At 35.7% G+C, this 26,653-nt stretch overlaps 1 protein-coding gene across 1 annotated transcript in view; it reads right to left on the reverse strand.

The window, feature by feature from the left end:
- The window catches only part of DCC (DCC netrin 1 receptor), a 773,306-nt gene that overhangs the window by 161,622 nt on the left and 585,031 nt on the right, over positions 1-26,653 (reverse strand). The window contains exon 15 of the mRNA XM_044921252.1: positions 13,622-13,816. Within this exon, the coding sequence (XP_044777187.1) occupies positions 13,622-13,816 (195 nt within the window). The remainder of the gene's footprint in view (positions 1-13,621; positions 13,817-26,653) is intronic.

Raw genomic sequence — 26,653 nt, forward strand, 5'->3', positions numbered from 1 at the left:
TTTCTTTCTTTCTTTCTTTCTTTCTTTCTTTCTTTCTTTCTTTCTTTCTTTTTCTTCTTCCTTTCTTTTTTTCTTTCTTTCCATCTTTCTTTCCAGGCCAAAGTAAAATATTTCCAATCACTATTATAAAAAAGGATTTTTGATAGTATTTAGAAACACGTAATAAATTTACATTAAAAAGCTGAGTATTTTTTTAGGGAAGAGGAGCAGGATGGTGGAGAAGTAGGAGGCCTAAATTTTGTCTGGTACCAGGATTACAGCTAAATAGTTATCAAACCATTCAGAACACCTACAAACTCAACAGGAGGTCAAAGAAAAGAATAGCAGCAATTCTATGAACAGAAAAGCGACCACTTTCTGGAAGGTAGGATGTGTAGATAAGTGAATCCCAGGTGATATTTGGGAAGATAGACCGTGGGGGGAGGGAGCCTCCATCAGCCGGCTACCGGCAAGTGATAGAGGAGCAGAGCACAAGATCGGAACTTTTAAAAGGTGAAAGATTTATGCAATCTGAAGAGAAACCAGAGTGTAAGATCAGAAATTTTAGAAGTCTGCTCGGCTGAGGGATGTCGCTCCAGTGGCTAAGTGGGGGGTGGAACCCTCGCTGGGACAGTATGGTCTCAAGACCCTCAGGGTCACAGAAATACTGGGGGTGCCTGAGTGTGGCAGAGCTCCCAGGTATCATAGCAGGGAAGCCGGCTGCAAAGACAGAGCCGAGGAGTGGGCTCTCAGCTCAGGGTGGCCATAAACCATGATCCGAGGCACAGTTGGGCCACTACTCCTCCAGCAGGACCCAACAAGTGGCAGATCCAGGGAGACTCCCCTTCCTCCCCTGGGAGGAGCCGCGCGGGAGTGCGCTGCAGGGATCTGCTGGGTTTGGAGACTCCAAACAGGGTCATGTGCCAGAGATAGAAACGCACGGTCACAGGCCAGGTTGAGCACAGAGTGTGGCCGGAGACTGGGCAGATAGGAGTGATTGCCTGCTTTTCTCTGGGGGCTCACTGAGGAGTGGGGCCCCAGCTTCTCGGCTTCTCTGGGGCAGAGATTGGGAGGCTGCCATTATCTTTCTTGTCCTCCAAAGCTGTATGGAAAGCTTGCCATACAGAAGAAAAGCTACCAAAGGCAAACCACAGCAGATTACCTAGACTGGCCCCTGACAAGGGCGGTACAATTTGGCCTCGGGCAAAGACATTTGAGAATCACTGCAACAGGTCCCTCCCCCAGAAGATCAGCAAAAACATCCAGCCAAGACTAAGTTTACCGATCAAGGAGAACTGCAGAACTCCAGCACTAGGGGAATACAGCACATAGAATTCATGGCTTTTTTCCCATGATGCTTTAGTCTTTCAAAGTTAATTTTTAAATTTTATTTTCTCTTTTACTTTTTTTTTCTTTTAATTTTTCTTTTTCCCTTTTTCAACCAACATCTAGGCAAAACTTTTTTAAAAAATCTTTTTAAATTTTCATTTTTAGAGTCATATTCTATCCCTTCATTGTAGTTAACCTTATTTTTTGAATATATATAAGCTTTTCTCTCGTTAAAATTTTGTGATTCAGTTTCTTCTAACAGACCAAAATATATCCTAAATCTCTAGTATATGGCTTTGTTCTAGTCTCCTGCCTGATCACATTCTCTCCCCACCTTTTTTTTAATTTCTCTTCTTTCTTTTTCAACCAACTTCTTATCAATTCCTTTTATAAAATCTTTTATAATTTTCATCTTTACAGTCATATTCCCTTCATCATATTTACCCTTATTTTTGTACATATATGTTTTTCTTTCATTGAAATTTTGGGAGGCAGTTTCATCTAACAGACCAAAATATGCCCCAAATCTAGTGTGTGGCACTGATCTATGCACCAGCCTGATCCCATTCTTTCTTTTTTTTTCTTTCCCTTTCTTTTCCCCCTAGTTTTGGGTCTCCTCTGATTTGTTTAATGTATATTTTTCTGGGGTCATTGTTACCCTTTTAGCATTCTGTTCTCTCATTCATCTATTTTCCTCTGGACAAAATGACAAGGTGGAAAAACTCACCTCAAAAAAAAAAAAAAAAGAACAAGAGGCAGTACTGACTGCCAGGGACCTAATCAATATGGACATTAGTAAGATGTTGGAACTAGAGTTCAGAATGATGATTTTAAAGATACTAGCTGGGCTTGAAAAAAGCATAGAAGATACTAGAGAATCCCTTTCTGTAGAAATAAAAGAACTAAAATCTAACCAAGTCAAAATCAAAAGGGCTATTAATAAGGTGCAATCAAAAATGGAGGCTCTAACTGCTAGGACAAATGAGGCAGAAGAGAGAATCAGTTATATAGAAGACATAATGATGGAAAATCAAGAAGCTGAGAAAAAGAGAGATAAACAACTACTGGATCACGAGGGCAGAATTCGAGAGATAAGCGGTACCATACGATGAAACAATATTAGAATAATTGGGATCCCAGAAGATGAAGAAAGAGAGAGACGGGCAGAAGGTATATTGGAGCAAATTATAGCAGAGAACTTCCCTAATTTGGGGAAGGAAACAGGCATCAAAATCCAGGAAGCACAGAGAACACCTCTCAAAATCAACAAAAATAGGTCAACACCCCGACATCTAATAGTAAAACTTACGAGTCTCATAGACAAAGAGAAAATCCTGAAAGCAGCTCGGGAGAAGAGATATGTAACCTACAATGGTAGAAACATGAGATTGGCAACAGACCTATCCACAGAGACCTGGCAGGCCAGAAAGGACTGGCAGGATATATTCAGAGCACTAAATGAGAAAAATATGCAGCCAAGAATACTATACCCAGCCAGGCTGTCATTGAAAATAGAAGGAGAGATAAAAAGCTTCCAGCACAAACAAAAACTAAAGGAATTTGCAAACACGAAACCAGCCCTACAAGAAATGTTGAAAGGGGTCCTCTAAGCAAAGATAGAGCCTAAAAGTAACATAGACCAGAAAGGAACACAGACAATATACAGTTAACAGTCACCTTACAGGCAATACAATGGCACTAAATTCAGATCTTTCACTAGTTACCCTGAATGTAAATGGGCTCGATGCCCCAATCAAAAACACAGGGTATCAGATTGGATAAAAAAACAAGACCCATCGATATGCTATCTGTAAGAGACTCATTTTAGACAAAAAGACACCTCCAGATTGAAAGTGAGGGGGTGGAAAACCATTTACCATGCTAATGGACACCAAAAGAAAGCTGGGGTGGCAATCCTTATATCAGACAAATTAGATTTTAAACCAAAGACTATAATATGAGATGAGGAAGGACACTATATCCTACTTAAAGGGTCTATCCAACCAGAAGATCTAACAATTGTAAATATCTATGCCCCTAACATGGGAACAGCCAATTATATAAGCCAGTTAATAATGAAATTAAAGAAACACATTGACAACAATAAAATAATAGTAGGGGACTTTATCACCCCCATAACTGAAATGGACAGATCATCTAAGCAAAAGATCAACAAAGAAATAAAGGCTTTAAATGGCACAATGGACCAAATGGACCAAATGGACCAAATGGACTTCACAGACATATTCAGAACAGTCCATCCCAAAGCAACAGAATACACATTCTTCTCTAGTGCCCATGGAACAGTCTCCAGAATAGATCACATCCTAGGTCACAAATCAGGTCTCAACCGGTACCAAAAGATTGGGATCATTCCCTGCCTATTTTTGGACCACAATGCTTTGAAACTAGAACTCAATCACAAGAGGAAAGTTGGAAAGAACTCAAATACATGGAGGCTAAAGAGCATCCTACTAAAGAATGAATGGGTCAACCAGGTAATTAAAGAAGAATTAAAAAAATTCATGGAAACCAATGAAAATGAAAACACAACTGTTCAAAATCTTTGGGATGCAGCAAAGGCAGTCCTAAGAGGAAAGTATATAGCATTACAAGCCTTTCTCAAGAAACAAGAAAGGTCTCAAGTACACAACCTAACCCTACACCTAAAGAGCTAGAGAAAAAGCAGCAAATAAAGCCTAAACCCAGCAGGAGAAGAGAAATACTAAAGATCAGAGCAGAAATCAATGAAATAAGCGTACCTGGGTGGCTCAGTCGGTTGAGCGACTGCCTTCAGCTCGGGTCATGATCCTGGAGTCCCAGGATCGAGTCCTGTGTCGGGCTCCCTGCTCAGTGGGGAGTCTGCTTCTCCCTCTGACCCTCCCCCCTCTCATGCTCTCTGTCTCTCATTCTCTCTCTCTCGCAAATAAATAAAATCTTAAAAAAAAAATGAAATCAATGAAATAGAAACAAAAAGAACAGTAGAACGGATCAATGAAACTAGGAGCTGGTTCTTTGAAAGAATTAACAAGACTGATAAACCCCTGGACAGACTTACCAAAAAGAAAAGAGAAAGGACCCAAATAAATAAAATCATGAATGAAAGAGGAGAGATCACAACCAACACCAAAGAAATACAATTATAAGAACATATTATGAGCAACTATATGCCAGCAAATTAGATAATCTGGAGGAAATGGATGCATTCCTAGAGATGTATCAACTACCAAAACTGAACCAGGAAGAAATAGAAAACCTGAACAGACCTATAACCACTAAGGAAATTGAAGCAGTCATCAAAAATCTCCCAACAAACAAAAGCCCAGGGCCAGATGGCTTCCCAGGGGAATTCTACCAAACATTTCAAGAGAATTAGTACCTATTCTTTTGAAACTGTTCCAAAAAACAGAAATGAAAGGAAAACCTCCAAATTCGTTTTATGAAGCCACCATTACCTTGATCCCAAAACCAGACAAAAACCCCATCAAAAAGGAGAATTACAGACCAATATCCCTGATGAACATGGATGCAAAAATTCTCACCAAAATACTAGCCAATAGGATCCAACAGTCCATTAAAAGAATTATTCACTATGACCAAGTGGGATTTATTCCTGGGCTGCAAGGTTGGTTCAACATCCGCAAATCAATCAATGTGATAAAATACATTAATAAAAGAAAGAACAAGAATCATATGATCCTCTCAATAGATGCAGAAAAAGCATTTGACAAAGTACAGCATCCTTTCTTGATCAAAACTCTTCTGAGTATAGGGATAGAGGGTACATACCTCAATTTCAGAAAAGCCATCTATGAAAAACCCACAGCAAATATCATTCTCAATGGGGAAAAATTGAGAGCTTTCCCCCTAAGGTCAGGAACACGGCAGGGATGTCCACTATCACCACTGCTATTCAACATAGTACTAGAAGTCCTAGCCTCAGCAATCAGACAACAAAAAGAAATAAAAGGCATCCGAATCAGCAAAGAAGTCAAACTCTCACTCTTTGCAGATGATATGATACTTTATGTGGAAAACCCAAAAGACTCCACCCCAAAACTGCTAGAACTCATACAGGAATTCAGTAAAGTGGTAGGATATAAAATCAATGCACAGAAATCAGTGGCATTTCTATATACCAAAAACAAGACAGAAGAAAGAGAAATTAATGAGTCAATCCCATTTACAATTGCACCCAAAACCATAAGATACCTAGGAATAAATCTAATCAAAGAGGCAAAGAATCTGTATTCAGAAAACTATAGAATACTCATGAAAGAAATTGAGGAAGACACAAAGAAATGGAAAAACGTTCCATGCTCATGGATTGGAAGAACAAATAATGTGAAGATGTCAAGGCTACCTAGAGCAATCTACACATTCAATGCAATCCCCATCAAAATACCATCCACTTTTTTCAAAGAAATGGAACAAATAATCCTAAAATTTGTATGGAACCAGAAAAGACCCCGACTAGCCAGAGGAATGTTGAAAAAGAAAAGCAAAGCTGGCAGCATCACAATTCCAGACTTCCCAGCTCTATTACAAAGCTGTCATCATCAAGACAGTATGGTACTGGCACAAAAACAGACACATAGATCAATGGAACAGAATAGAGAGCCCAGAAATGGACCCTCAACTCTATGGTCAACTCATCTTTGACAAAGCAGGAAAGAATGTCCAATGGAACAAAGACAGTCTCTTCAACAAATGGTGTTGGGAAAATTGGACAGCCATATGCAGAAGAATGAAACTGGACCATTTCCTTACACCACACACAAAAATAGACTCAAAATGGATGAAAGACCTCAATGTGAGACAGGAATCCATCAACATCCTTGAGGAGAACACAGGCAGCAACCTCTTTGACCTCAGCCATGGCAACTTCTTCCTAGAAACATCGCCAAAGGCAAGGGAAGCAAGGGCAAAAATGAACTATTGGGACCTCATCAAGATAAAAAGCTTTTGCACAGCAAAGGAAAAAGTCAACAAAATGAAAAGACAACTGACAGAATGGGAGAAGATATTTGCAAATGACATATCAGATAAATGGCTAGTATACAAAATCTATAAAGAATTTATCAAACTCAACACCCAAAGAATAATCCGATCAAGAAATGGGCAGAAGACATGAACAGACATTTTTCCAAAGAAGACATCCAAATGGCCAACAGACACATGAAAAAGTGCTCAATATCAGTCAGCATCAGGGAAATCCAAATCAAAACCTCAATGAGATACCACCTCACACCAGTCAGAATAGCTAAAATTAACAAGTTAGGAAACGACAGATGTTGGTGAGGATGCAGAGAAAGGGGAACCTGCCTACACTGTTGGTGGGAATGCAAGCTGGTGCAGCCACTCTGGAAAACAGTATGGAGGTTCCTCAAAAAGTTGAAAATAGAGCTACCCTATGACCCAGCAATTGCAGTACTGGGTATTTACCACAAAGATACAAATGCAGTGATCCCAAGGGCATGTGCACCCCAATGTTTATAGCAGCAGTGTCCACAATAGCCAAACTATGGAAAGAGCCAAGATGTCCATCAACAGATGAATGGATAAAGGAGAGGTGGTATATATATACACAATGGAATATTATACAGCCATCGAAAAAATGAAATCTTGCCATTTGCAATGACGTGGATGGAACTAGAGGGTATTATGCTAAGCGAAATAAGTCAATCAGAGAAAGACAAGTATCATATGATCTCACTGATACGAGGAATTTGAGAAACAAGACAGAGGATCATAGGGGAAGGGAGGAAAAAATGAAACAAGATGAAACCAGAGGGGGAGACAAACCATACGAGACTCTTAATCTCAGGAAACAAACTGAGGGTTGCTGGAGTGGAGGGGGGCGGGAGGGATGGGGTGGCTGGGTGATGGACATTGGGGAGGGTATGTGCTATGGTGAGTGCTGTATATTGTGTAAGACTGATGAATCACAGACCTGTACTCCTGAAACAAATACTACATTATATATTAACAAAAAAATAGTTTTTCCCTCCAAAAAAGCTGAGTATTTTTAATTAAGGCAAAACTGATATTTTTGGAGCAGTCACAACCAAAGTTTGATATCTCTATCTCTTACAAACACCAACTTCTCCACCTCTGTTAACCTCTTTCAGTATCTGTTAACACTCTGATACCACAAAATTAGCAATAAAAGACATTCTTATTCTCCATTTTCATTGAAATATTGTAAGGCCAGAGTTGAAATCTTTTTCCCCAGGTTAGACACTGTGGCAGAGAGAAAAATATGGAACTGAACCCATAACCAGAATGTCATTCAATTCCATTTTTATTTGCTTTTTAGTATGCTTAGACTATGGTTTTAAAAATAGGAGTTTATTAAAACCATATCCTCTAATAAACATCAGTGAAAGGATAAGAATGAAAGCAAATAACTGAAATAAAACCCTAAGAGTATCTTTTTGTGCTGGGGTTAAGACACTTCAAAAGAAGTACCAGATGATCATTAAAACTTTTAATTGTACATTCTTCCTTTTATATGGTAAAACCAAAGTTTATGAACATTAGTTCCCTGTAGATCTCTGCTAATCCACACGGGTGGTGGTGAAAGATTTTAACCAGTTCTCCTTAAGATATGAGATAGTTTTAAATGGGCTGATTAGACGAGGAGAACAAAAATCCTTGTAGGAATATCTCAGTTGGAAAAGCAGTGACTGCATCTGGACATTTATACATAATCACTTTTGTTCTCTGAGCTCAGGAATTCATAAGAGTAAATGAAAAAGAGATGGGAGAAACAGAAAACAAAAGTAAAATGATAGACCTAACTTCAACCATTTATGTATTTACATTAACATTAAATTTTACATTAAATTCTAACGGCCTAAAAACTCCAATTAAAAGGTAGAATTTTTCAGAAGGCATAAAATAGCAAGACTCAACTATAAACTGCCTACAAATACAGAAAATCTTTAAATATGAAGACATAGGCTAGGGCGCTTGGGTAGCATAGTTGTTTAAGTGTCCAACTCTTGGTTTCAGCTCAGGCTGTGATCTCAGGGTCCTGAGATCCAGCTCCTAGTAGAGCCCCAAGTTGGTTTTTGTGCGCACCAGGGAGTCTGCTTGAGATTCTCTCTCTCCCTCTCCCTTCCACTCCTCTCTGTCTCTCAAATATAAATAAATAAATCTTAAAAAAAAAGACATAGGCTGAAACTAACAGAAGGAAAAAGATAGATTATGTAAACTGTAAGTATAAGAAGGCTAGAAGTATATATTTATAAGCTATATTAATAACAGATATAATCATCTTGAAGACCCTGAGTATTACCAGAAATAGAGAGAGGCTTCTGTAATGCTAAATGAGGTGACTTACTAAGAAGACATAACAATTAAAATGTTTATCAGCTTAATAACAGACTCCCAAAATACATGGAAGAACAGAGACAAACAGAGAATTAAAGGGAGACATAGATGATGTTTATAAGAGGTGATTTGGATAACCTGAGCAATTCACAAACTGTTGATCAAAAAATTTAATAAAAACATAGATGATCTAAGAAATACTATCAAAGACCTTGGTCTAATCAATATTTACAGAACTCTGTATCTAATAACTGCAGACTACATATGATTTTTAAGTTCATGTAGTACATTCAACAAAATGAAAACAGGTCATGATAAGTTTAAAGATGTTGAAGTCAGTATATTTTCCATTCATGATAAAATAAAATTAAAAATCAACAATAACAAGATGTCTAGGAAGAAACAAAATTTGAAAAGGAAGCAACAAACCTAATAACTCATGGGGAAAAAGAAATTAAGGAAAATTAGAAAACATTTTGAATTAAATGATAATGAACAGACAACATATCAAAATCTGTGGGAGACAAGGGAAGGGGTGCTTAGAGAACACAAATAGCGTTAAAAACCTACAGCATGAGGTTCCACCTTAAGAAATTAAAAATAGAGAGCAAGTATGATTACACTAAGTACAAGAAAGAAAATAGTCAAGGTAAGAGCAGATATGAAAGAAATAAAATAGAGACAGAAAGTAGAGATAATCAGTATTGTTAAAGCTTCAAAGATCAACAAAATTGGTAAACTCCTATCTAGGCTGATCACAAAAAAGAGAGAGGACATAGATGATCAATATCAGAAATGAAATAGCAGTTATCACCACAGATAATAAGAGACCATTATAAATGAACAATTCTATGCCAACAAATGGGACAAAATGTAGACAAATGTCATGAAAATTATAACTGACCAAAATCAATAGAAGAAAAAAAATATAAAAAGATGTATATTTGTTAAAGAAGTTAAATTCATCATCAAAAGCCTTCCTAAAAAGGAAATCTCAGATCCAGATGGTTTTGTTAGTGAATTCTATCAATTATTCTAGGAATAAAAAATATAAATTTTACACACACTTTTTCAGTGACAGAAGAACAAACTGTCCAACTAATTTTATGAGACCAGTATAACTTTAATTAAAAAAAAAAACTGGATAAAGTCATTATATCAAAAGAAAACTGTAGACAAATATACTTCGTGAATATAGTAGACAAATATACTTCATGAATATAGTAGACAAATATACCTCATGAATATAGGCACAAAAATTCCTTAATAAACATTAACAAATCAATCCAACAATACAAGAAAGGGGAAATACATCGTGACCTGTAGGATCTGTATGAGAAATTCAAGATGAGCTACCCTTCAAAAATCAATCAATATAATTCACTATATTAAAAAATACTAATAAGGAGGAAGAGGAGAAAATGATTTCAAAAAATTCAACAAATTCTCATGATAAAAATTCCCAGAAATCTAGAAAAAGTAGAAAACTTCCTCAATCTGATAAGAGACACATGTGAAGAACCTGTACCTAACATCCTATTTCATGCCTCCCCTAAGATCAGGAACAAGGCAAAACTGCCTCCTCCCACCACTTCTATTCAACATTTTACTAGAGTTCTTAACCAAGAGAAGGCAAGAGAAAGAAATAAAAGGCAGGAGATCAGAAATTAACCATAAAACTGTTCCTATTTACATACGATATGCTTATTTACATGGAAATTCTTAGAGCATTCTACTAGTAGCTCAAATAGGGAATTTAACTGGTCTAGGGTACAAGAGTAATGTTTAAAAACAACTGTATTCTTCTACACTAGCAGCAACAGCTGGGAAATAAACTTGAACAGTCCCATTTAAAGTAGTTCATATATACACACACCCATATAAAAAGGGACTATATTTAATAAACACACACACACGTATATATGTGGACTAAATCTAACAAAAACATTTAAGACTTCCTATACTGAATATTATAAAACATTACTGAGATAAACTAAAGAAGAAATTTGAAAAACAGAGATTATTGTGTGTCAATTATACCACAATAAAGCTCTTTTAAAAACTCAGCAAATTGTACACTTTAAATATGTATAGTTTATATACATACAGATACCTCCATAAAGATGTAGAAAGAGATAAACTGATCGACTGATAGATTGATCAACAGATTGGTAGATACACTGTGAGTTTTTAAAAGAAGAACTTGGTTTCAAATTAATTTTGCCAACATTGCCAGAATTCAGGTCTTGTTGATCTATGCTATGTGTATACATCAAAGCTGGTATTTAGGGCTCTTAAACTAAGAGGTGCATGATGTCAAAAGATTAATTACAACTATCTAATAGTACAAACATTGGTTAATGAATCTCTATGTCTGCACTAGGCAAGCTTTGTTTTGTAGTCCCGATGCAGGTCACAGGGCCTGGTATCTAAATGCTCAATTATTATGCCTGATAAACAAAATGCTATTGGAAAGTTCTGGTCTGTCATCAAAGAGAAGTTTATTGGTCAATTATAAAACAGATAGCTTTTTTATAGTCTAAAATACAACCATGACACTTGAAGTTGTAGCTGATGCTATGCTTTAACAGATTATAACTTTCCTTAATTCATTTTTAATTGTATAACTGTTATACAGTCCTTAAAATATATATTCCCCGATTTAGGTAAAGTTTATGTTAGACATATCTTAAGTTCTAACTTTTAAAAAGATAAAGGATTCACTCAAGCCCACATTCAAACTTTGCAAAGAAACCACCAATTGTTACATTTATTCTATTAAACTTTAAAGTAAGCATACCAATTTCGTAATATCTTTTTGAAAGGTATTTAAAATATAATTTTTAAAGCTTTAGACATACAAAAGTGTCTACACATTTTTTTTTAAAGATTTTATTTATTTATTTGACACAGAGAGAGAGACAGCGAGAGAGGGAACACAAGTAGGGGGAGTGAGAGAGGGAAAAGCAGGCTTCCTGCTGAGCAGGGAGCCCGATGCGGAGCTCGATCCCAGGACCCTGGGATCATGACCTGAGCCGAAGGCAGATACTTAATGACTGAGCCGCCCAGGTGCCCCTTGTCTACACATTTTATATATTTTTATATGTATATATAAAACTGTTATTATTTAATATATATTAAGATATGTTTAACATACACTTTGGGTAAACAGCAAAACACATTTTGAAAAAATACCAGTTTCTTTGTGTAACTATGGAGATACTTGAACAATAACAATAAAATACTATTTTATTTCATATTTTATGTTAAGACATGGGACTATATAAGCAGAGTATCAGCTGGTAGAACTTAAATACATGTGTACATATACATATGTGTGTGTGCTTGTGTATATGCAAATGTATGTGTGTAAATCTCTTTCCAGTTAAATTTTAAAGTGTAATAAACACATGATGATCTATCCTGGAGATAGGTTCATATCCATTTTATTTGTACAGTTTTCTTAGCTCTTTAAAATATATCTTACAAAGGGAAATCTCTTGTTTTCTTGTTAAGCTTTTGGAGAGATTAGCCAGTGTTAATCTTCCAAAAGCCTCAACTTTGCAAGCCTTGGAGATTCCTGGAAAGTCTGCTTGTAGTAAAGAACACTGTTACTAAAAGGCCCTGGTGAAGCATTGCAGTTTTCCTTCATGACTTCATTATGCGCTTGCACCCACTCTCATTACAGGGGAGCATGGGCATGGCCATGGGGATCTCCCTCTGCTGGGTGGCATCAAGATCAACGGTCAAACATGATGCCCACTGAATAATGGATAAATGACAGTACCCTGGCATAAGTTTGATGGCCATAAAACATATTATGGGATTGCCTTAACATTCAAACTTGGGGACTGACAGAGAGAATTATTATTTCTAAATGCCAAGCTAACTAGCATTATGGAGATTTTCAGTAGGCACTTCTCTTATTAGTGTTTGAGGCAACTATAGAGAGAATGGGTCAGGGCAATTTTCCTCCTGCACTGGGAAAATCTTTTCTTGCTACTGCAAGAAAAGGTATTCAAATTCAAATCAAGTTTCTCATCAAAATATTCTGTTTGTGGAAGCCATTACAAATAAGTAGCACCCCCCCCCACACACACAAACTCCCACCATCACGTTGTATTCCCAGTGAGGTCAGTGTACTTCATTGCAAATAATATGGTGTTAAATCAACAGGTAGAATCAACCTGCTTTGTGCTTTATGAGAATAGCTTAACTTCCTGACACCCTATATATGACATATATTTCTTTGATTTCTCTCTGTTAATGATATAATCTCTTATGATACTATGGAAAATCAGATATAAAATGGATATGCCCACTTTTACTGCATGATAGCCCTCTCTGAATAAACAAGTTTTCAATGAATTCAGAAATGTCATAATTCAAGTATTGTATTTATTAAAATGAGGTGGAGTATGATAAGAGACCTTGGAATGTATGAAGAGAGCAGTCTGATAACTAAGTTTATAGGCTTGATTGAAAATTCTCATAATGGCATAGCCACAAAGCTTTACCTATAAATGCCAAGGGAAAAGAAGGCAAGGTGACTAGATAATTAAGTGTTAAAGAAAAATTGACAGAATATCTTCCTAGTGAGAAAAAAAGTGAAAAAAAAAGTGTTGACTTTCTTTTTATAAGAATTAAGATTAGAAGTTTCCATTGACCAGTGAAAAAAAATAATACAATTCCCTTTTTGTATTCTATGACTCATAAGCAAAAGTACACAGTAGAGCACCTACCATTGTTGTGAATGTCTCTAGACAAAATGCCCCAATTCAAAATCCAGAGACGAAAAACAGGTGTGTGTGTGTGTGTGTAGATTGATAGAAGATACAAAAAGAGAGACTTGTCTTATGAAATAATATGTGTCACAAATTAAAATAAAAGTCCAAAGAACAAGTTTCTAAAAAAGAAAATAATTTCAAATAAATCATTTATTTCCCCTAATAGAATAAAAACCATAGCTACTCACCTAATCTCTCAATGGAATAATATCGTTGTTTACTATCCACACGTACTGTCTCAGCATAAGGGCTCCCAACACCATAACCAATAATGTAACCTCGCACCACGATGTTTGGGTTCAAGGGAGGAGTCCAACTCATGATGATGCAGTTGGTCTGGGGCCTCACATGAAGAGAGCTTGGTTGGTCAGGGACTTGAGACTCTAGAATTCAAAGGAGGCATTATTAGTCTGTCTCATACTAGAACATACAGCATGGTAAAACTTCCTATTTAAGCAAGACTTAATATCATATTCCATAGATCCTCAAATGTTGTATCACTTACTGCCCAAGTTCCTCCTTGTGTCAGCACGTAATACATTTTCCATGTTTGATTTGACTTTCACACTGTTTCTCAAGCACAGAGGGCACTGAGTTCCTTCTATAGACATGTAGCATCATGCATCTTTATTCTAATCATTTTTTTCTTTGGGCTGTCCCCCCATATAACTCTTCTTAGGTATCATCAGTACTGAGTGAAATCAAAGAGGATGTAAGAATAATAGAAAGGGAAATGAAATGTCAAAGTGGTCTTGCCCAAGGATTATTTACTCTGATTTAACTAAAAAACAAAAATAAAGCAGTCTTTTCTTAAGAAATTGTCAGGAGAAACAGTTTAGGGCCATGATTTGCTCAGCATGATTAGGATGGCACTTGACCCATAATTAAGTGCATCTCTGAAAAGCGCATTCATTGTAAAGAAAAGGAGACAGCGGCTGGGATTGCAGCCACACAGACTTTGGAGTGTGCAAATTTGGTTTCAAACGAGGCTCTGTCATTTACTAGCTGTGCACCCTCATGAAGTTATTTATCTTCTCCGAGATTACCTTCTAATTAAATTGACATTCCAAATATTGATTGCCTCGAAGCCTGAGCTCTGGAAGTAAGAGTTCCAATTTGTACTGTATACTCACATCTCAGAGAAACCTTAAGACCTTATTCGTCCTGTCTCCATTTCCTCACGTGTAGAATGAGGCTAAAGATAGCAATGGTCTCATAGGATGCTGAGAAGATTTAAGGAGATAATGCATAAAGTGCTCTAATTATGAGTAGCACCACTGATGTTAGCTGTTAGGGAGTAAATATACATGTAACTCGGACATGAATTTTCTTTGAAGGAGACTGTGTGTTGAAAATTAATAAATTGGAATTCTGGCTTTTATATCATCCTTCTTCCCTCTGATCTCATCCCTAGAGAAATGATGCATTTTCTGGATGATTATCATCATTCACTTAATAGATATTTATAGAGCACCTACTATGTTTGGGGAGTGGGGCAAGGTACCCATGATGATCAGAATACAGGACAGAGTGATTATGGCAGACAGAAAACATGTATCTTTGGAGTTTATAGTTTAATGGGAAAGACAAGTAAAAAGGCAGTTATAATATACTATGATACATATTTTGATAGGATTAATACAGGCACACGTACCCTATTTTTTGAAAATCACAGAAGTATTCTGGGAAGAATTTTAAGAAAGAATGTGCCCATCTAAACTAGTAGTCCTTTAAATGCTCAGCACAGTACCTGGCAATTAATGGGTACTCAAAAATATTAGTGATGTGAACCTTATTCAAACTACTTGTGTTCATTCTTTCTTTCTTAACTGATAATCTCTAAAGGTAACATATGTCAGATTATGCAAAAGACTTTGATGATTAAAGGTAATATTAAAATATATTTTTCCTTCATGTAATAGCAAAAGGTGATATAATCTCTATTACCAACCTTAGCCACCTTCAACACGTATGCTTCTAACTTAAGTGATATATGGAAGCATGTCTTTTATTAGAGTTTTTAAAGTAGGTCCCATACTAACAGCTTTTCAAAAGATGCTACAGTCTAAAGATGCTACATCAGCAGCATTTTCTAAAGGAGCTTTTTTTTTCTGAAGATGCCCATTTGTGAACAAAAAGGGACAAGCTTTTATTTGTCTGCCCTAAATAAGCCTGTGACATAATATGCAAAGGTGTCATAAAAAATTATCTCAAAATGTGGATATAAACCTTAACAACAGAAACACAATGTTTGTGAAGGATTTTCCACTATAAACCCTAAGGAGAAGTAATAAAAGAGATAAAAGGAATGGATTAATACTTTTCAACTCTACTGCCACAGAGGCTCTCCAGTGTCCTTGAAATGTAACGGGCTCTACAGTGAATTCTGTTGAACACTTTTGAAGCTTTTGTAATAATTATCGAAAATAACAAGAAAATCTGCCTAATCTTTTATTTAGAAAATGAACTAAATGCTATGACTTTTTAAAAACAATATGAAAATCTAATGATTTTAATAACAATTTTCAATATCTTTTAGAATAAAAGGAAAAAAATATTTAAAATGTTTTCAGAACAATAACTTCTCCACCTTTCTGCAAACCATAGAGTAGCTCCCCAACAAGTTAGTTAGGTCAGTACCCACAGAATTATATCCCTTGGAGTTTTTTTTTTTTTTTAAAGATTTTATTTATTTATTTGAGACAGAGAGAATGAGATACAGAGAGCATGAGAGGGAGGAGGGTCAGAGGGAGAAGCAGACTCCCTGCCGAGCAGGGAGCCCGATGCGGGACTCGATCCCGGGACTCCAGGATCATGACCTGAGCCGAAGGCAGTCGCTTAACCAACTGAGCCACCCAGGCGCCCTATCCCTTGGAGTTTTATAAAAGGACTAGGGTAATAAATGCACAAACGCTCTTGAAGAAGAGGGACTCTTGGTACACAATACTCATCTTTTTTTTTCACTGCATAAAAGTAGTTTCAATCCTAGATCCAAACCTCAAAACTATTTTAACATGATAAAAATAAGCGTGTCAATACATAAGAATATATACTGCCTCCCCAACTAAATATTTAATGGGCTTTTGCCACTCCTTTAGGATCACAGGGCCATAAGAAAGGGTGTCCATCAAGGCAGTAGTAGACCTAAGCCATTCACAATATATGGCCTCATCATAAAGATAACTGTGTTAGGAGATTGTTTATAACCACCTACTCACTTCTTAATGTAAAGACAGAAATGACATTTTCCTTTTATGTGACCTGAGTTAGTTTTCTCTAACACAGATGACCTTATGGATTAGGAAAATGGTTACTACTGGAATGAACTATAAAACATCAATTTAGAAAATTTGCCATGAAAGTATGTGATGTGTTTGAAGGCTGAAACTAAAATTCACTACTCAGAAGTACATGAAAGATTTTACAAGTACCTCTAGGACAATAATTGAGTACATAAAGCATAGAGAAGTATTAAGGTAATTATTGAAATAATTTGAAAGCAAAGAACACATTTTGCCTGAAATATCCAAATTAATGAGCCCCAAATGTCTACTGAAATCTGAATTATCACAGTAACTAGGTCAACTGCCATTCTTGATTACACTATGGAATTATGGATTCTATCTTGGTTTAATTTGTTCCTAAAGAATAGTTATTATTTTTTGAGTGACGATTGAAATTTTCACTAATGAGTAGTGTTCACAGATAGCACAGTAGGAAATTTATCATATTAATCCCCATGACATTTAAATAATTATTGTGCATCTCTTATGTGCCAGTCATAGTTCTAGGTACTGGGGATATCGTTTTTTGGGAGGTAAGACCGATAAAATAAGAATAAACACACAAGGAATTGGGAGATCTTATAAGTGCTATGCTGATGGAATAGTAACTGACTCAAGGAAGGTATTACTGGTAGAGTCTAAGGTGAATGATCAGAAAGAGCCAGTCAAGCAAACAGCAGGGTGGAGAGTTTTACAGGAAGAAGGAATAACTCAAAGGCCCTATAGCAAGAATGAACTTGGTATTTGGAGAAATCAAAGAAGGTCACTGTGCCTGGACTAAGAAGGAAAATGAAGAAGATAAAAAGAAAGTTACCCAGTGGGAATGTAAAATGGTACAAATGCTATGAAAAACAGAATGGCAGTTAAAAAAATAGAATTACCACTAGATCCAACAATACCACTTCTGGGAATATTTCCCAAAGAATTGAAAGCAGGGACTCAAAAAGTTACTCGTACACCTGTATTCACAGCACAATTATTCACAATAGCCAAAAAGTAGGTGAGACTCAGGTGTCCATCAACGGATGAATGGATAAACAAATTGGGGTATATACATACAATGGGATATTTTTTCAGCTTTTAAAAGAAGGAAATTCTGATACATGCTATAATGTGAGTAAGCCTTTAGAACATTATGGTAAGTAAAATGAGCCGGACACAAAAGGACTAAAATTGTATGATTCCACTTCTATGAGATACCCAGAGTAGTCAAATTTATAGAGACAGAAAACAGAATGGTGATTGCTAGGGGTTGAAAGGAGGGTGGAGTAGGGAGTTATTGTTTAATGGGTACAGAGTTTCAGTTTTTCAAGACAAAAAGAGTTTTGGAAGAGAGTGGTTTTGATGATGGTCACACAACAGTGTGAATGTACTTAAAGAAACCGAACTGGGGCACCTGGGTGGCTCAGTTGTTAAGTGTCTGCCTTCAGCTCAGGTCATGATCCCAGGGTCCTGGGATCGAGTCCCGCATAGGGCTCCCTGTTCAGTGGGGAGGCTGCTTCTCCCTCTCCCACTCCCCCCTGCTTGTGTTCCCTCTCTTGCTGTCTCTCTGTCAAATAAATAAATAAAAAATCTTAAAAAAAAAAAAAGACACCGAACTGTACACTTAAAACTAGTTAAGATGGTTACTTTTATGTCATGTGCATTTTTAAACAATTTAAAAAAATTAGGAAACCTTAAAAATGTTTTTGTACTTGACTGGGTGGCCATTGTAGAAATGTAGTGTGCATATTTGGGACATTTGAGAGGTAAAATCAACAGAGGTATAAACTGGATGTGAATGGTGTGGGAAAGAAGAAACTCAATGAGGACCCCCAGATCTTTGGCTCGAGCAACTGGTGGATGACCTACTGAGATGAAGAAAAACAAGCAAGTTCTTGGGTCATGTTAAATTTGAGAGACCTATTAATCACATCTGTGGAGATCTCAGGGACGTACGTGGGTATATAAGTCTGGAGTTTTAGTGAAAGGCCATGGTCAGATACACAGATATGAAAGCCATCAACATATAGATGGTATTGAAAATAAATGTGTATGAATATAAGATACAGTGTGAGCACATGTGTAAACAAAATACAAATAAGATCATGTCAAATAAATAACACCACTCCAAACTCCTTCAAATCTTCCCATAGCACATTGTAAGGTCAAGTTCTTTACCATGGCCTAAAGGTCATGTATGATCTACCCCATGCCCCCTTAGCTCTCTCTCTTCATCTCCAACCACTTTCCCCTTTGCTCACTTTACCCCAGCCATCTACTACACACTGGACACTTTGTGTTCCTCAAACATGCCAGGCATGCTCTGACCTCAGGGCATCTGAGTTTGCTATACACTCTTCCTGGGAAGCTCTCCCTCAGATATGCCTTCCTCCCTTATCTCCTTCAGGTTTCCGTTATTTAATTTCCAACTTCAGCCTTCCCTGGCTACCATATTTAAAGTTGCAATCTTTCCCTAATCTAACAATCACCTGTCTATTTTTTCCCCCCTTAGGATTTATTGCCATTAATTGTGCTTCTTATTTGATGTGATTATCTCATTATTCTTGCCTCATCTCCTTCCATAAATTCTCTGTAACTCCTGTACCTAGAACAGTTCCTGGCACAAAGTGCTCAAAAATATCTGAACAATGTCTACACTTCCTATAAGGTTCAATCTAACTGTTAATACATATGACTGTCATTATTATAAGATTACCAAAATTTTATAGAGTTCTCTGAAGATAAGGATTGTAAGAAAAAAAAAAAAAGGAAATAACAGAGAAATGAAAATACAGTTATTAAAGTTGTTTTCTCCTAGTGGTCGGAAAGACTTGTGCCTGCTGGCTCCTGCTAACGGAAGTGATTGCTGCTGTGTACCATCTGCTGTGTACGGCTCCGCCACGCGGCGTCAGGCAGCTGGTACTTTTGACAAATACTCACATATCTGTTCTTGATTTAGTTAGAGTTAGAGTTCTGTTCTAGTCCCTAATAGCCTATATTTCTTTACAGAGAATTACGTAAGGCAATTGACAGAGCCATATTCTATCTTTCCAGACCATTTGGATACATACTAATGTGTTCATTTCTGTTGGTGGGGTCTGTTCTCACCAATGGACATCAGCTTCCTTAAGCCACTAATGTCTATAAACTGAATGTTATCTATTTATTATAGTGAACAATCACTTCTATTTAACAATGAACTATACCTTCTTTCTACTTTGTTTGTTTCTGCTACTATCTTCAGTATTAACTTTTTACTATATTTTAAAAATTTATATGCAGCAAATTCACTCAGTGGTATACCAGTGGAGTCATGTATCCACCACTCCTGTCATGGGACAGAACAGTTCCGTCCCCTCAAACTGTCCTTTATTCTTCCAATGTGGGAAAAATGGCCTCCATCTGTTGAGTTCTTGATTTTACAAATACCAACGGAAAGTTAAGATGCCTGTCTAGGAAGGAGGTTGGTATGTCAAATGAACACAGGAAAAAACACAATGAAGTTCAATTTTATTTACAAACTTCTGAGTCCTTGAGTGGGAAAACCAAAGCTTGATAGAGGCGACACCCTTGATATGGCTTTCTAAGAGCACTGTGGGATCAGAGCCTATCAATAACTGGGAGATTTATTTTCTCAATTTAGAGTTCAGGGACACCAACTTCAAAAATCATTGAATCTCTCTAGAATCTTATGTTAGCTACCTCATACTGAATAATCTCCAGATTTGGGGCCATTCAAATAACAAATCTTATTTTTTAACAGGGCATGGGGAGTAGGGTGTCAGTCCTTGTCAAAGGATGTACTTCCATGAATTTTTCACACTCATTTTCCTCTAATTGGATTAAAACCCTAATCTCTCAAAACTATAGACCAATTTGTTCAAAAAACAAAAACCTCAATATCTCTAAATTCTTATGCCAAGCTGCTCTCTAGAAAACTTGCGTTTTCATTTTTAACATCTTACTTGAGAAAAAAGCAATGCATTTCTACATTTAAATAAAAAAATACCAAATAGAACAAGGGTGTTTCTAGCTCTCATTTATCTGTAATTGTTTTTTTGACTATAAGAATGGACATCAATAGAGAATCAAACTATATACATTGTCTGAGTTTAACATAACTAATACCTGGCTATGAATGCTTACATATTGACCTATCTATTCAATATTAATCAAGCATCTACCATGTAGCCTAAGGCACCATGTCAAGCATTGAGAAGTTCAAATCAAATAAAGCATGGTCTTTGCTTTTAGTCTGCTGAGAAGAGTGGGATAGATGCATAGGGCGTGCCCAAGACAGCAGGCTTAGAGGAAAGACATCTGAATGAAATTCAGATAAGAAAAGCTTCCTAGGGGCGCCTGGGTGGCTCAGTTGGTTAAGCGACTGCCTTCGGCTCAGCTCATGATCCTGGAGTCCCTGGATCGAGTCCCGCATCAGGCTCCCCGCTCAGCAGGGAGTCTGCTTCTCCCTCTGACTCTCCCCCCTCTCATGTGCTCTCTCTCATTCTCTCTCTCTCAAATAAACAAATTAAAAAAAAAAAAAAAAGAAAAGCTTCCTAGAAGTAAAACATCCAGTGAGTTTTGAAGGACAAATAGGTGTGAAGTCATGTGAAGGGCACTCTGGCAAAGGAAACACTAAGTGTGAAAGTATGAGATATGATGGAATGCATCTGGAGAGATGCATACATATGCAAAGATGTGATGGAATGTCAGACTTGAGGCTATGGGCAGGAGCATAACAGGAAGAATCTGAATAGAGAAATGACATCATCAGATCTGGTTATGAAAAATCACTCTGGCAGCGTGGTAGAGTCTAAAGAGGAGCTAACTGGTGTTGGAAGACCAGGTGGGAGGCTATTTTCAGGTGACAAAGGATGACAGCCTGACATAAAGTAGAATGGTGGGAGTGGAGAGGAGGGGATGGATTCCAAGTCTGTTAGGGAAGTAGAAATGACAGGTTTTGGGTATATGGGTAGGGAGCAATAATGGAGGAGTTGAGGACAGGGAATCTGCTGGCTTGGATGACTGGTGGATATGGGTACCACTACTAAGGTGAAGAACACAGGAGGGGGAACACAATCTTCTATAGTAGGAATGACACCTTGAGAGATCATCTCATCTCACAAGTGTTTGAGCCCTCCATCTTTATTATACTTGAAAATACCAAAAGAAAAAACAACAACAAAATCTTTAAAACCATCCTTGACCCTTCTACTTTTGATTTATATAAGAAGTGATAACTTTGCTCTCTTTTGCCTTCAATTCCATCACTAGAATCAACCACTGCCAACTAGTTTGATATAGGAGAAGGAAAACTTTATCATCTACCAGAAGAACTGGGAATAGTCTCAACACCATTTATTGAATAATCTGCTGGTTGAAATGCCAACTTCATTTTAAAGTTTACTTCTCAAATATAGCAAGAAATATTTCTGTCTTCTATATTCGGTTACATTGATCTAACTTGTCTATTTCTATGCCCAGACGGTACTGATTGATTTTAAATCAGGCTTTATTGTAAATGTTAATGTTTATTCTACTTTTCAAATTTTCTCAAATTCTTTTACATTTATTCTTCCATATGAAGTTCATTCTGATTGGAAGTGTATTAATCATTAATTTGGGAAGAACTAGCATTTATATAATGGTAACATTTTGTATCAAAAATACATTTTTATTTATTCATGGCTTATTTTTATCCTTTAATAAAATGTTATTTTCTTCATATACATTTATTTCGTTTGTTAAATTTAGTCTTAGATATTATACTTCAGGTTGCCATATGAATGCATTTCCTTTCTTTTTAATGTTTGAATTAATTATTGCCAGTATAAGATAAAGCTATTGTGTGTGTACTATATATATATAAAATATAAATTACCTTATTAAATTTCCTTATTAATTCTAATAGGTTTTTAGTCTAGTTTCTTGGAATTTCCAAATATGCAATCACACTATTTATAAAAATAACATTTCTTTCCTTCTGTAATAAAATGTTATAGCTTTTTAAGTTGTTTGTGTGTGTGTGTGTGTTTATTTCTCACCAAAACCTCTACACTTTGTCAAATAACAGAACTAGTAGGAAACATCTCTGGTTTGTTTGGGTCTTAAACACAATGTATTTAGTATTTTATTATTTAGCAGAATGCTTGCTTTTAGTTTCTACAAAACAATAACATTTCAAAAGTTTCCTTATGTTCACCTATTAACCTGAGTTTTTAAAAAATTGATAGACTGCCTAATTTTACAAAATGCCTTCTTGCATATATTGATATAATTATATGACAATGCCCCTTTAAATTATTATAATATATTTTGATATAATTATATGACAATGCCCCTTTAATTAGATGGTAGGCTTTTAAGACATACTGAACACATGCCCTGCTTTTGTATCAGAAGAGAATATATCTATTCCCCTAAAGCAGACAATAAAGTTTTATCATCATAGAACAAGTGGTATTAGTATTTCATACCACTGAGATCTAATCTATGAAGACCAGCAACAACAATAAGCTTTTGCTGAGTGCTTCATATATATCAGACACATTGCTGAGTACTTTCTTGCCACTGTCATAGTTAATTCTCACACAGATCTGCTGAGATGGATTCTGTTGTTATACCCTATTTACAGATGAGAAAACTCAGGTCTTAGGGAAGTTAAGTTACTTGTGCACGATAATACAGTGAGTGGAGAATTCAAATCTAGTTATTAGGACTTCAGAGCCCACAACCTTATCTACTCCATTACACTTAGAAAAAGTCAAGGAAGTCATAAGGGGATCAAAACTTCATGAGGATATTAAAAAGTCTGCTATGGCTAAGGAAAGGACTTGAAACTTCTTTGAACATTTATCCAAGTCTAAATAATTTGTGCCATCCTTTGTACAGTGGAGCTCTGAGATTTTGAAAAACCACTTGCCCAAGAACTAAAGCAGATTTTAAATTTGTTTCAAAACACAATTTGGTTTTGCCTACAACATTCCTTATAGGTAAGATGAACTCTAGTTCAATGAGAATAAGGGGCTGGATTCCTCAGTTTCATGATGGATTGGCTGCTATATCCATAGTTCATCTCATTCGCAAGTCTTTTTGTCAACTAGTAACCCAGAATATCATGGATGGCTCCTATCAAAAGCCCATGTGAAAGAAATCCTTTTTCATGACATGCCACCTACACTTACATTCCTGTGTATAAAATCACATAACTAACTTCATTGTATCACCAGAGGACTACATTTGTGAGCTCATTGGAGTAAATCCTGCTTCTTACCCTCAAATTGGTATCTTTAACTTGAATGTATTTTAATGGCATGTCATTGGCTTTCACCAAGAATTTTATCAAATAATAGCCAAAACAAAAATAATTTCTGCATTTGTTGAAAATAAAAAAGATCCATTTTTTAAAACTTTCCTTAGTATTTTTTAATCTAGTAGATATATAAGTAAACAAGATTGCTTAGGTATTAGGTACTAAAAGTTATATTCTAGATATAATATGATTTCTTTTGGACCAATGAGTTATTTGGAAATATGCTCTTATATTTCCAAATGTATTGGATATCATATTATTATTGACTATTAGTTTAATTACATTGTGATCAATGAATGTGTTTAGTATTATCCAAGACCTTTAATATCCATTTTCTTGGATATTTCTTCAAGCACTAAATATTCTTTGGATGCTTAGGAAAAAAATAAGTGACTCTCTGTGTGAATATTTCAATTATGATAGGTATATCTGCAGAATTCCTTCCTTTTTAATTTTTTTCCAATTCTGAGAGAGATGTGTAAAAATCCATTAACATTGGTCTTTATATATAACTTCCAGTTTACAAACCTACAGAAACTAAAGGGACAAGTTAAAACCACAAGAAATAATTAGGCTGTTGAAAGAGAGGACAAAAAGCCAGTCTTTTCAATAAATCTCAGTAGGAAAAAAGGAATTGTGGTAGATTAAGAGCCTGAGGGGATACAAATACAATAGCCAGATTATGGAGAGAGCCCAAATGCCCATCGACTGATGAATGGATAAAGAACATGAGGTATATTTGTACAATAGACTATTACTCAGCCATCGAAAAGAATAAAATCTTGCCATTTGCAATGATGTGAATGGATCTAGAGTGTATTATGCTAAGCAAAATAATTCAGTCAGAGAAAAACAAATAACATATGATTTCACTCATATGTGGAATTTAAGAAACAAAATAGATGAACATATGAGAAGGGGGAAAAAAGAGAGAAGGAAACAAACCATAAGAGACTCTTAATGATAGAGAACAAACTGAGGATTGACGGAGGGAGGTGGGTGGGGGATGGCTAGATGGGTGATGAGTATTAAGGAGGGTACTTATTATGATGAGCACTGGATGTTGTATGTAAGTGATGAACCACTGAATTCTACTCCTGAAACCAATATTGCTCTGTATGTTACCTAATTAGAATTTAAATAAGTTGAAGAGAAAAAATAAATGAAAATAAAATCTATATACAGTGTGTGATCCTAGATTCAATTCTAGTTTATATAAATGATCTGTAAAGAAAGTTTTTTGGGTCCATTGAAGAAATTGGAATATGATCAGGATTTTAGGTAAAATCATAATCTGCAAAAATAAAAATAATTGAAAAGTTTAAAGAACAGTTAAGTATCATATGTTCTCATTTAAGCTGTATCTATATTTTTTCATTATAATATATACATATTTTATGTATGTATGTATGTATATATTTACATGTGTGTATAAAGACAGAAATTAGAGGATACGTATTAGGGTGTTAAGTGTGATAATCTGATCATCTTTGGATGGTGAGACTTGTGTTGGTTTGTTGTCTGTATTTTCTACCTATAATTGTATATATTTACTGCTTCTATAATGATGAATCTGCACTCAAATGTTATGGTGGGTTTGCAAATTTTTCTATAAAGATCTGTCAAGATTTGCTTAAATAGTACAAATTTATATTATAAAAGCCATATATTTATAAGGAATATATATTTCTTCAACAATTTACATATTTTTAATAAGTCAATCCTTTTATCATTATGTAGCGACTCTCTACCCCTACAGAAGTTTTTGGCCTTAAGAAAATTACCAAAGAAAAACCTACACTTGTTTTTTGTTAGGATGACTGCTATTTTTCCCCATCTATTTTCAACTTTTTCATATCTTAATATTTGTAAGTATTGCCAATTGTAAATACTATAGATCTGGATGTTTTCAAAATTCCATTTAGTAATCTATCCTTGAACTGGTGAGTTTAATACACTTACACCTATTTTTATTATATATTAAAATTTATTTATGATTTTTTCATGCACTATTTTATATTTGCTCATAACAAATTATTTTTCTTTTCTTATGGTTTCATTTGTATAGGCTAAAGAGCCCTCCCCTATTATTATTTTTTCTACTCTACAAGATAAGAAATAATATACTCTATACCCTTCTGGTTGTAATATTTTTAATTTTGAGATCACATATATCTTGTAGTCTAAAGTTAATTATATCTTTACTTTTCACAAGAACATCATAAAAACAATTTCAAAGCTGTTTAACCTCCACAGTCTCCTTCTTTACCACCTCATATTCACTAAGTTTTTAAACCCTCCAAAATATAATTTTTGTTTTAGATAATCACAATTTGTTCAGATGTACCCATATGTTACATTATTTTGTTTATCCACTTTCTCTAATCTTCTCTCTGGTTACTTTCTTTCTCTTTCTAGCTTTTTTTTTTTTAAAGTACCTTCTTTACAAAAAGGATGGTGGTAGTAAAGTCTACTTTTCTTTTTGTAAAGGGTGTTTATGTGTCTCCTTTCCTTGCATAATTATTTAGTTGGATATACAATTCTTTAATGATAGTAATTTTTTTAATCAGCACTTTGAAGACATTTCACTGTTTTCTGCTTTAATTGATGCTACTGGGGAGTCTTTGTCAATATAATTGTAG

The sequence above is a fragment of the Neomonachus schauinslandi genome, chromosome 14 (genome assembly GCF_002201575.2).
Source record: "Neomonachus schauinslandi chromosome 14, ASM220157v2, whole genome shotgun sequence".
Lineage (NCBI taxonomy): Eukaryota > Metazoa > Chordata > Mammalia > Carnivora > Phocidae > Neomonachus > Neomonachus schauinslandi.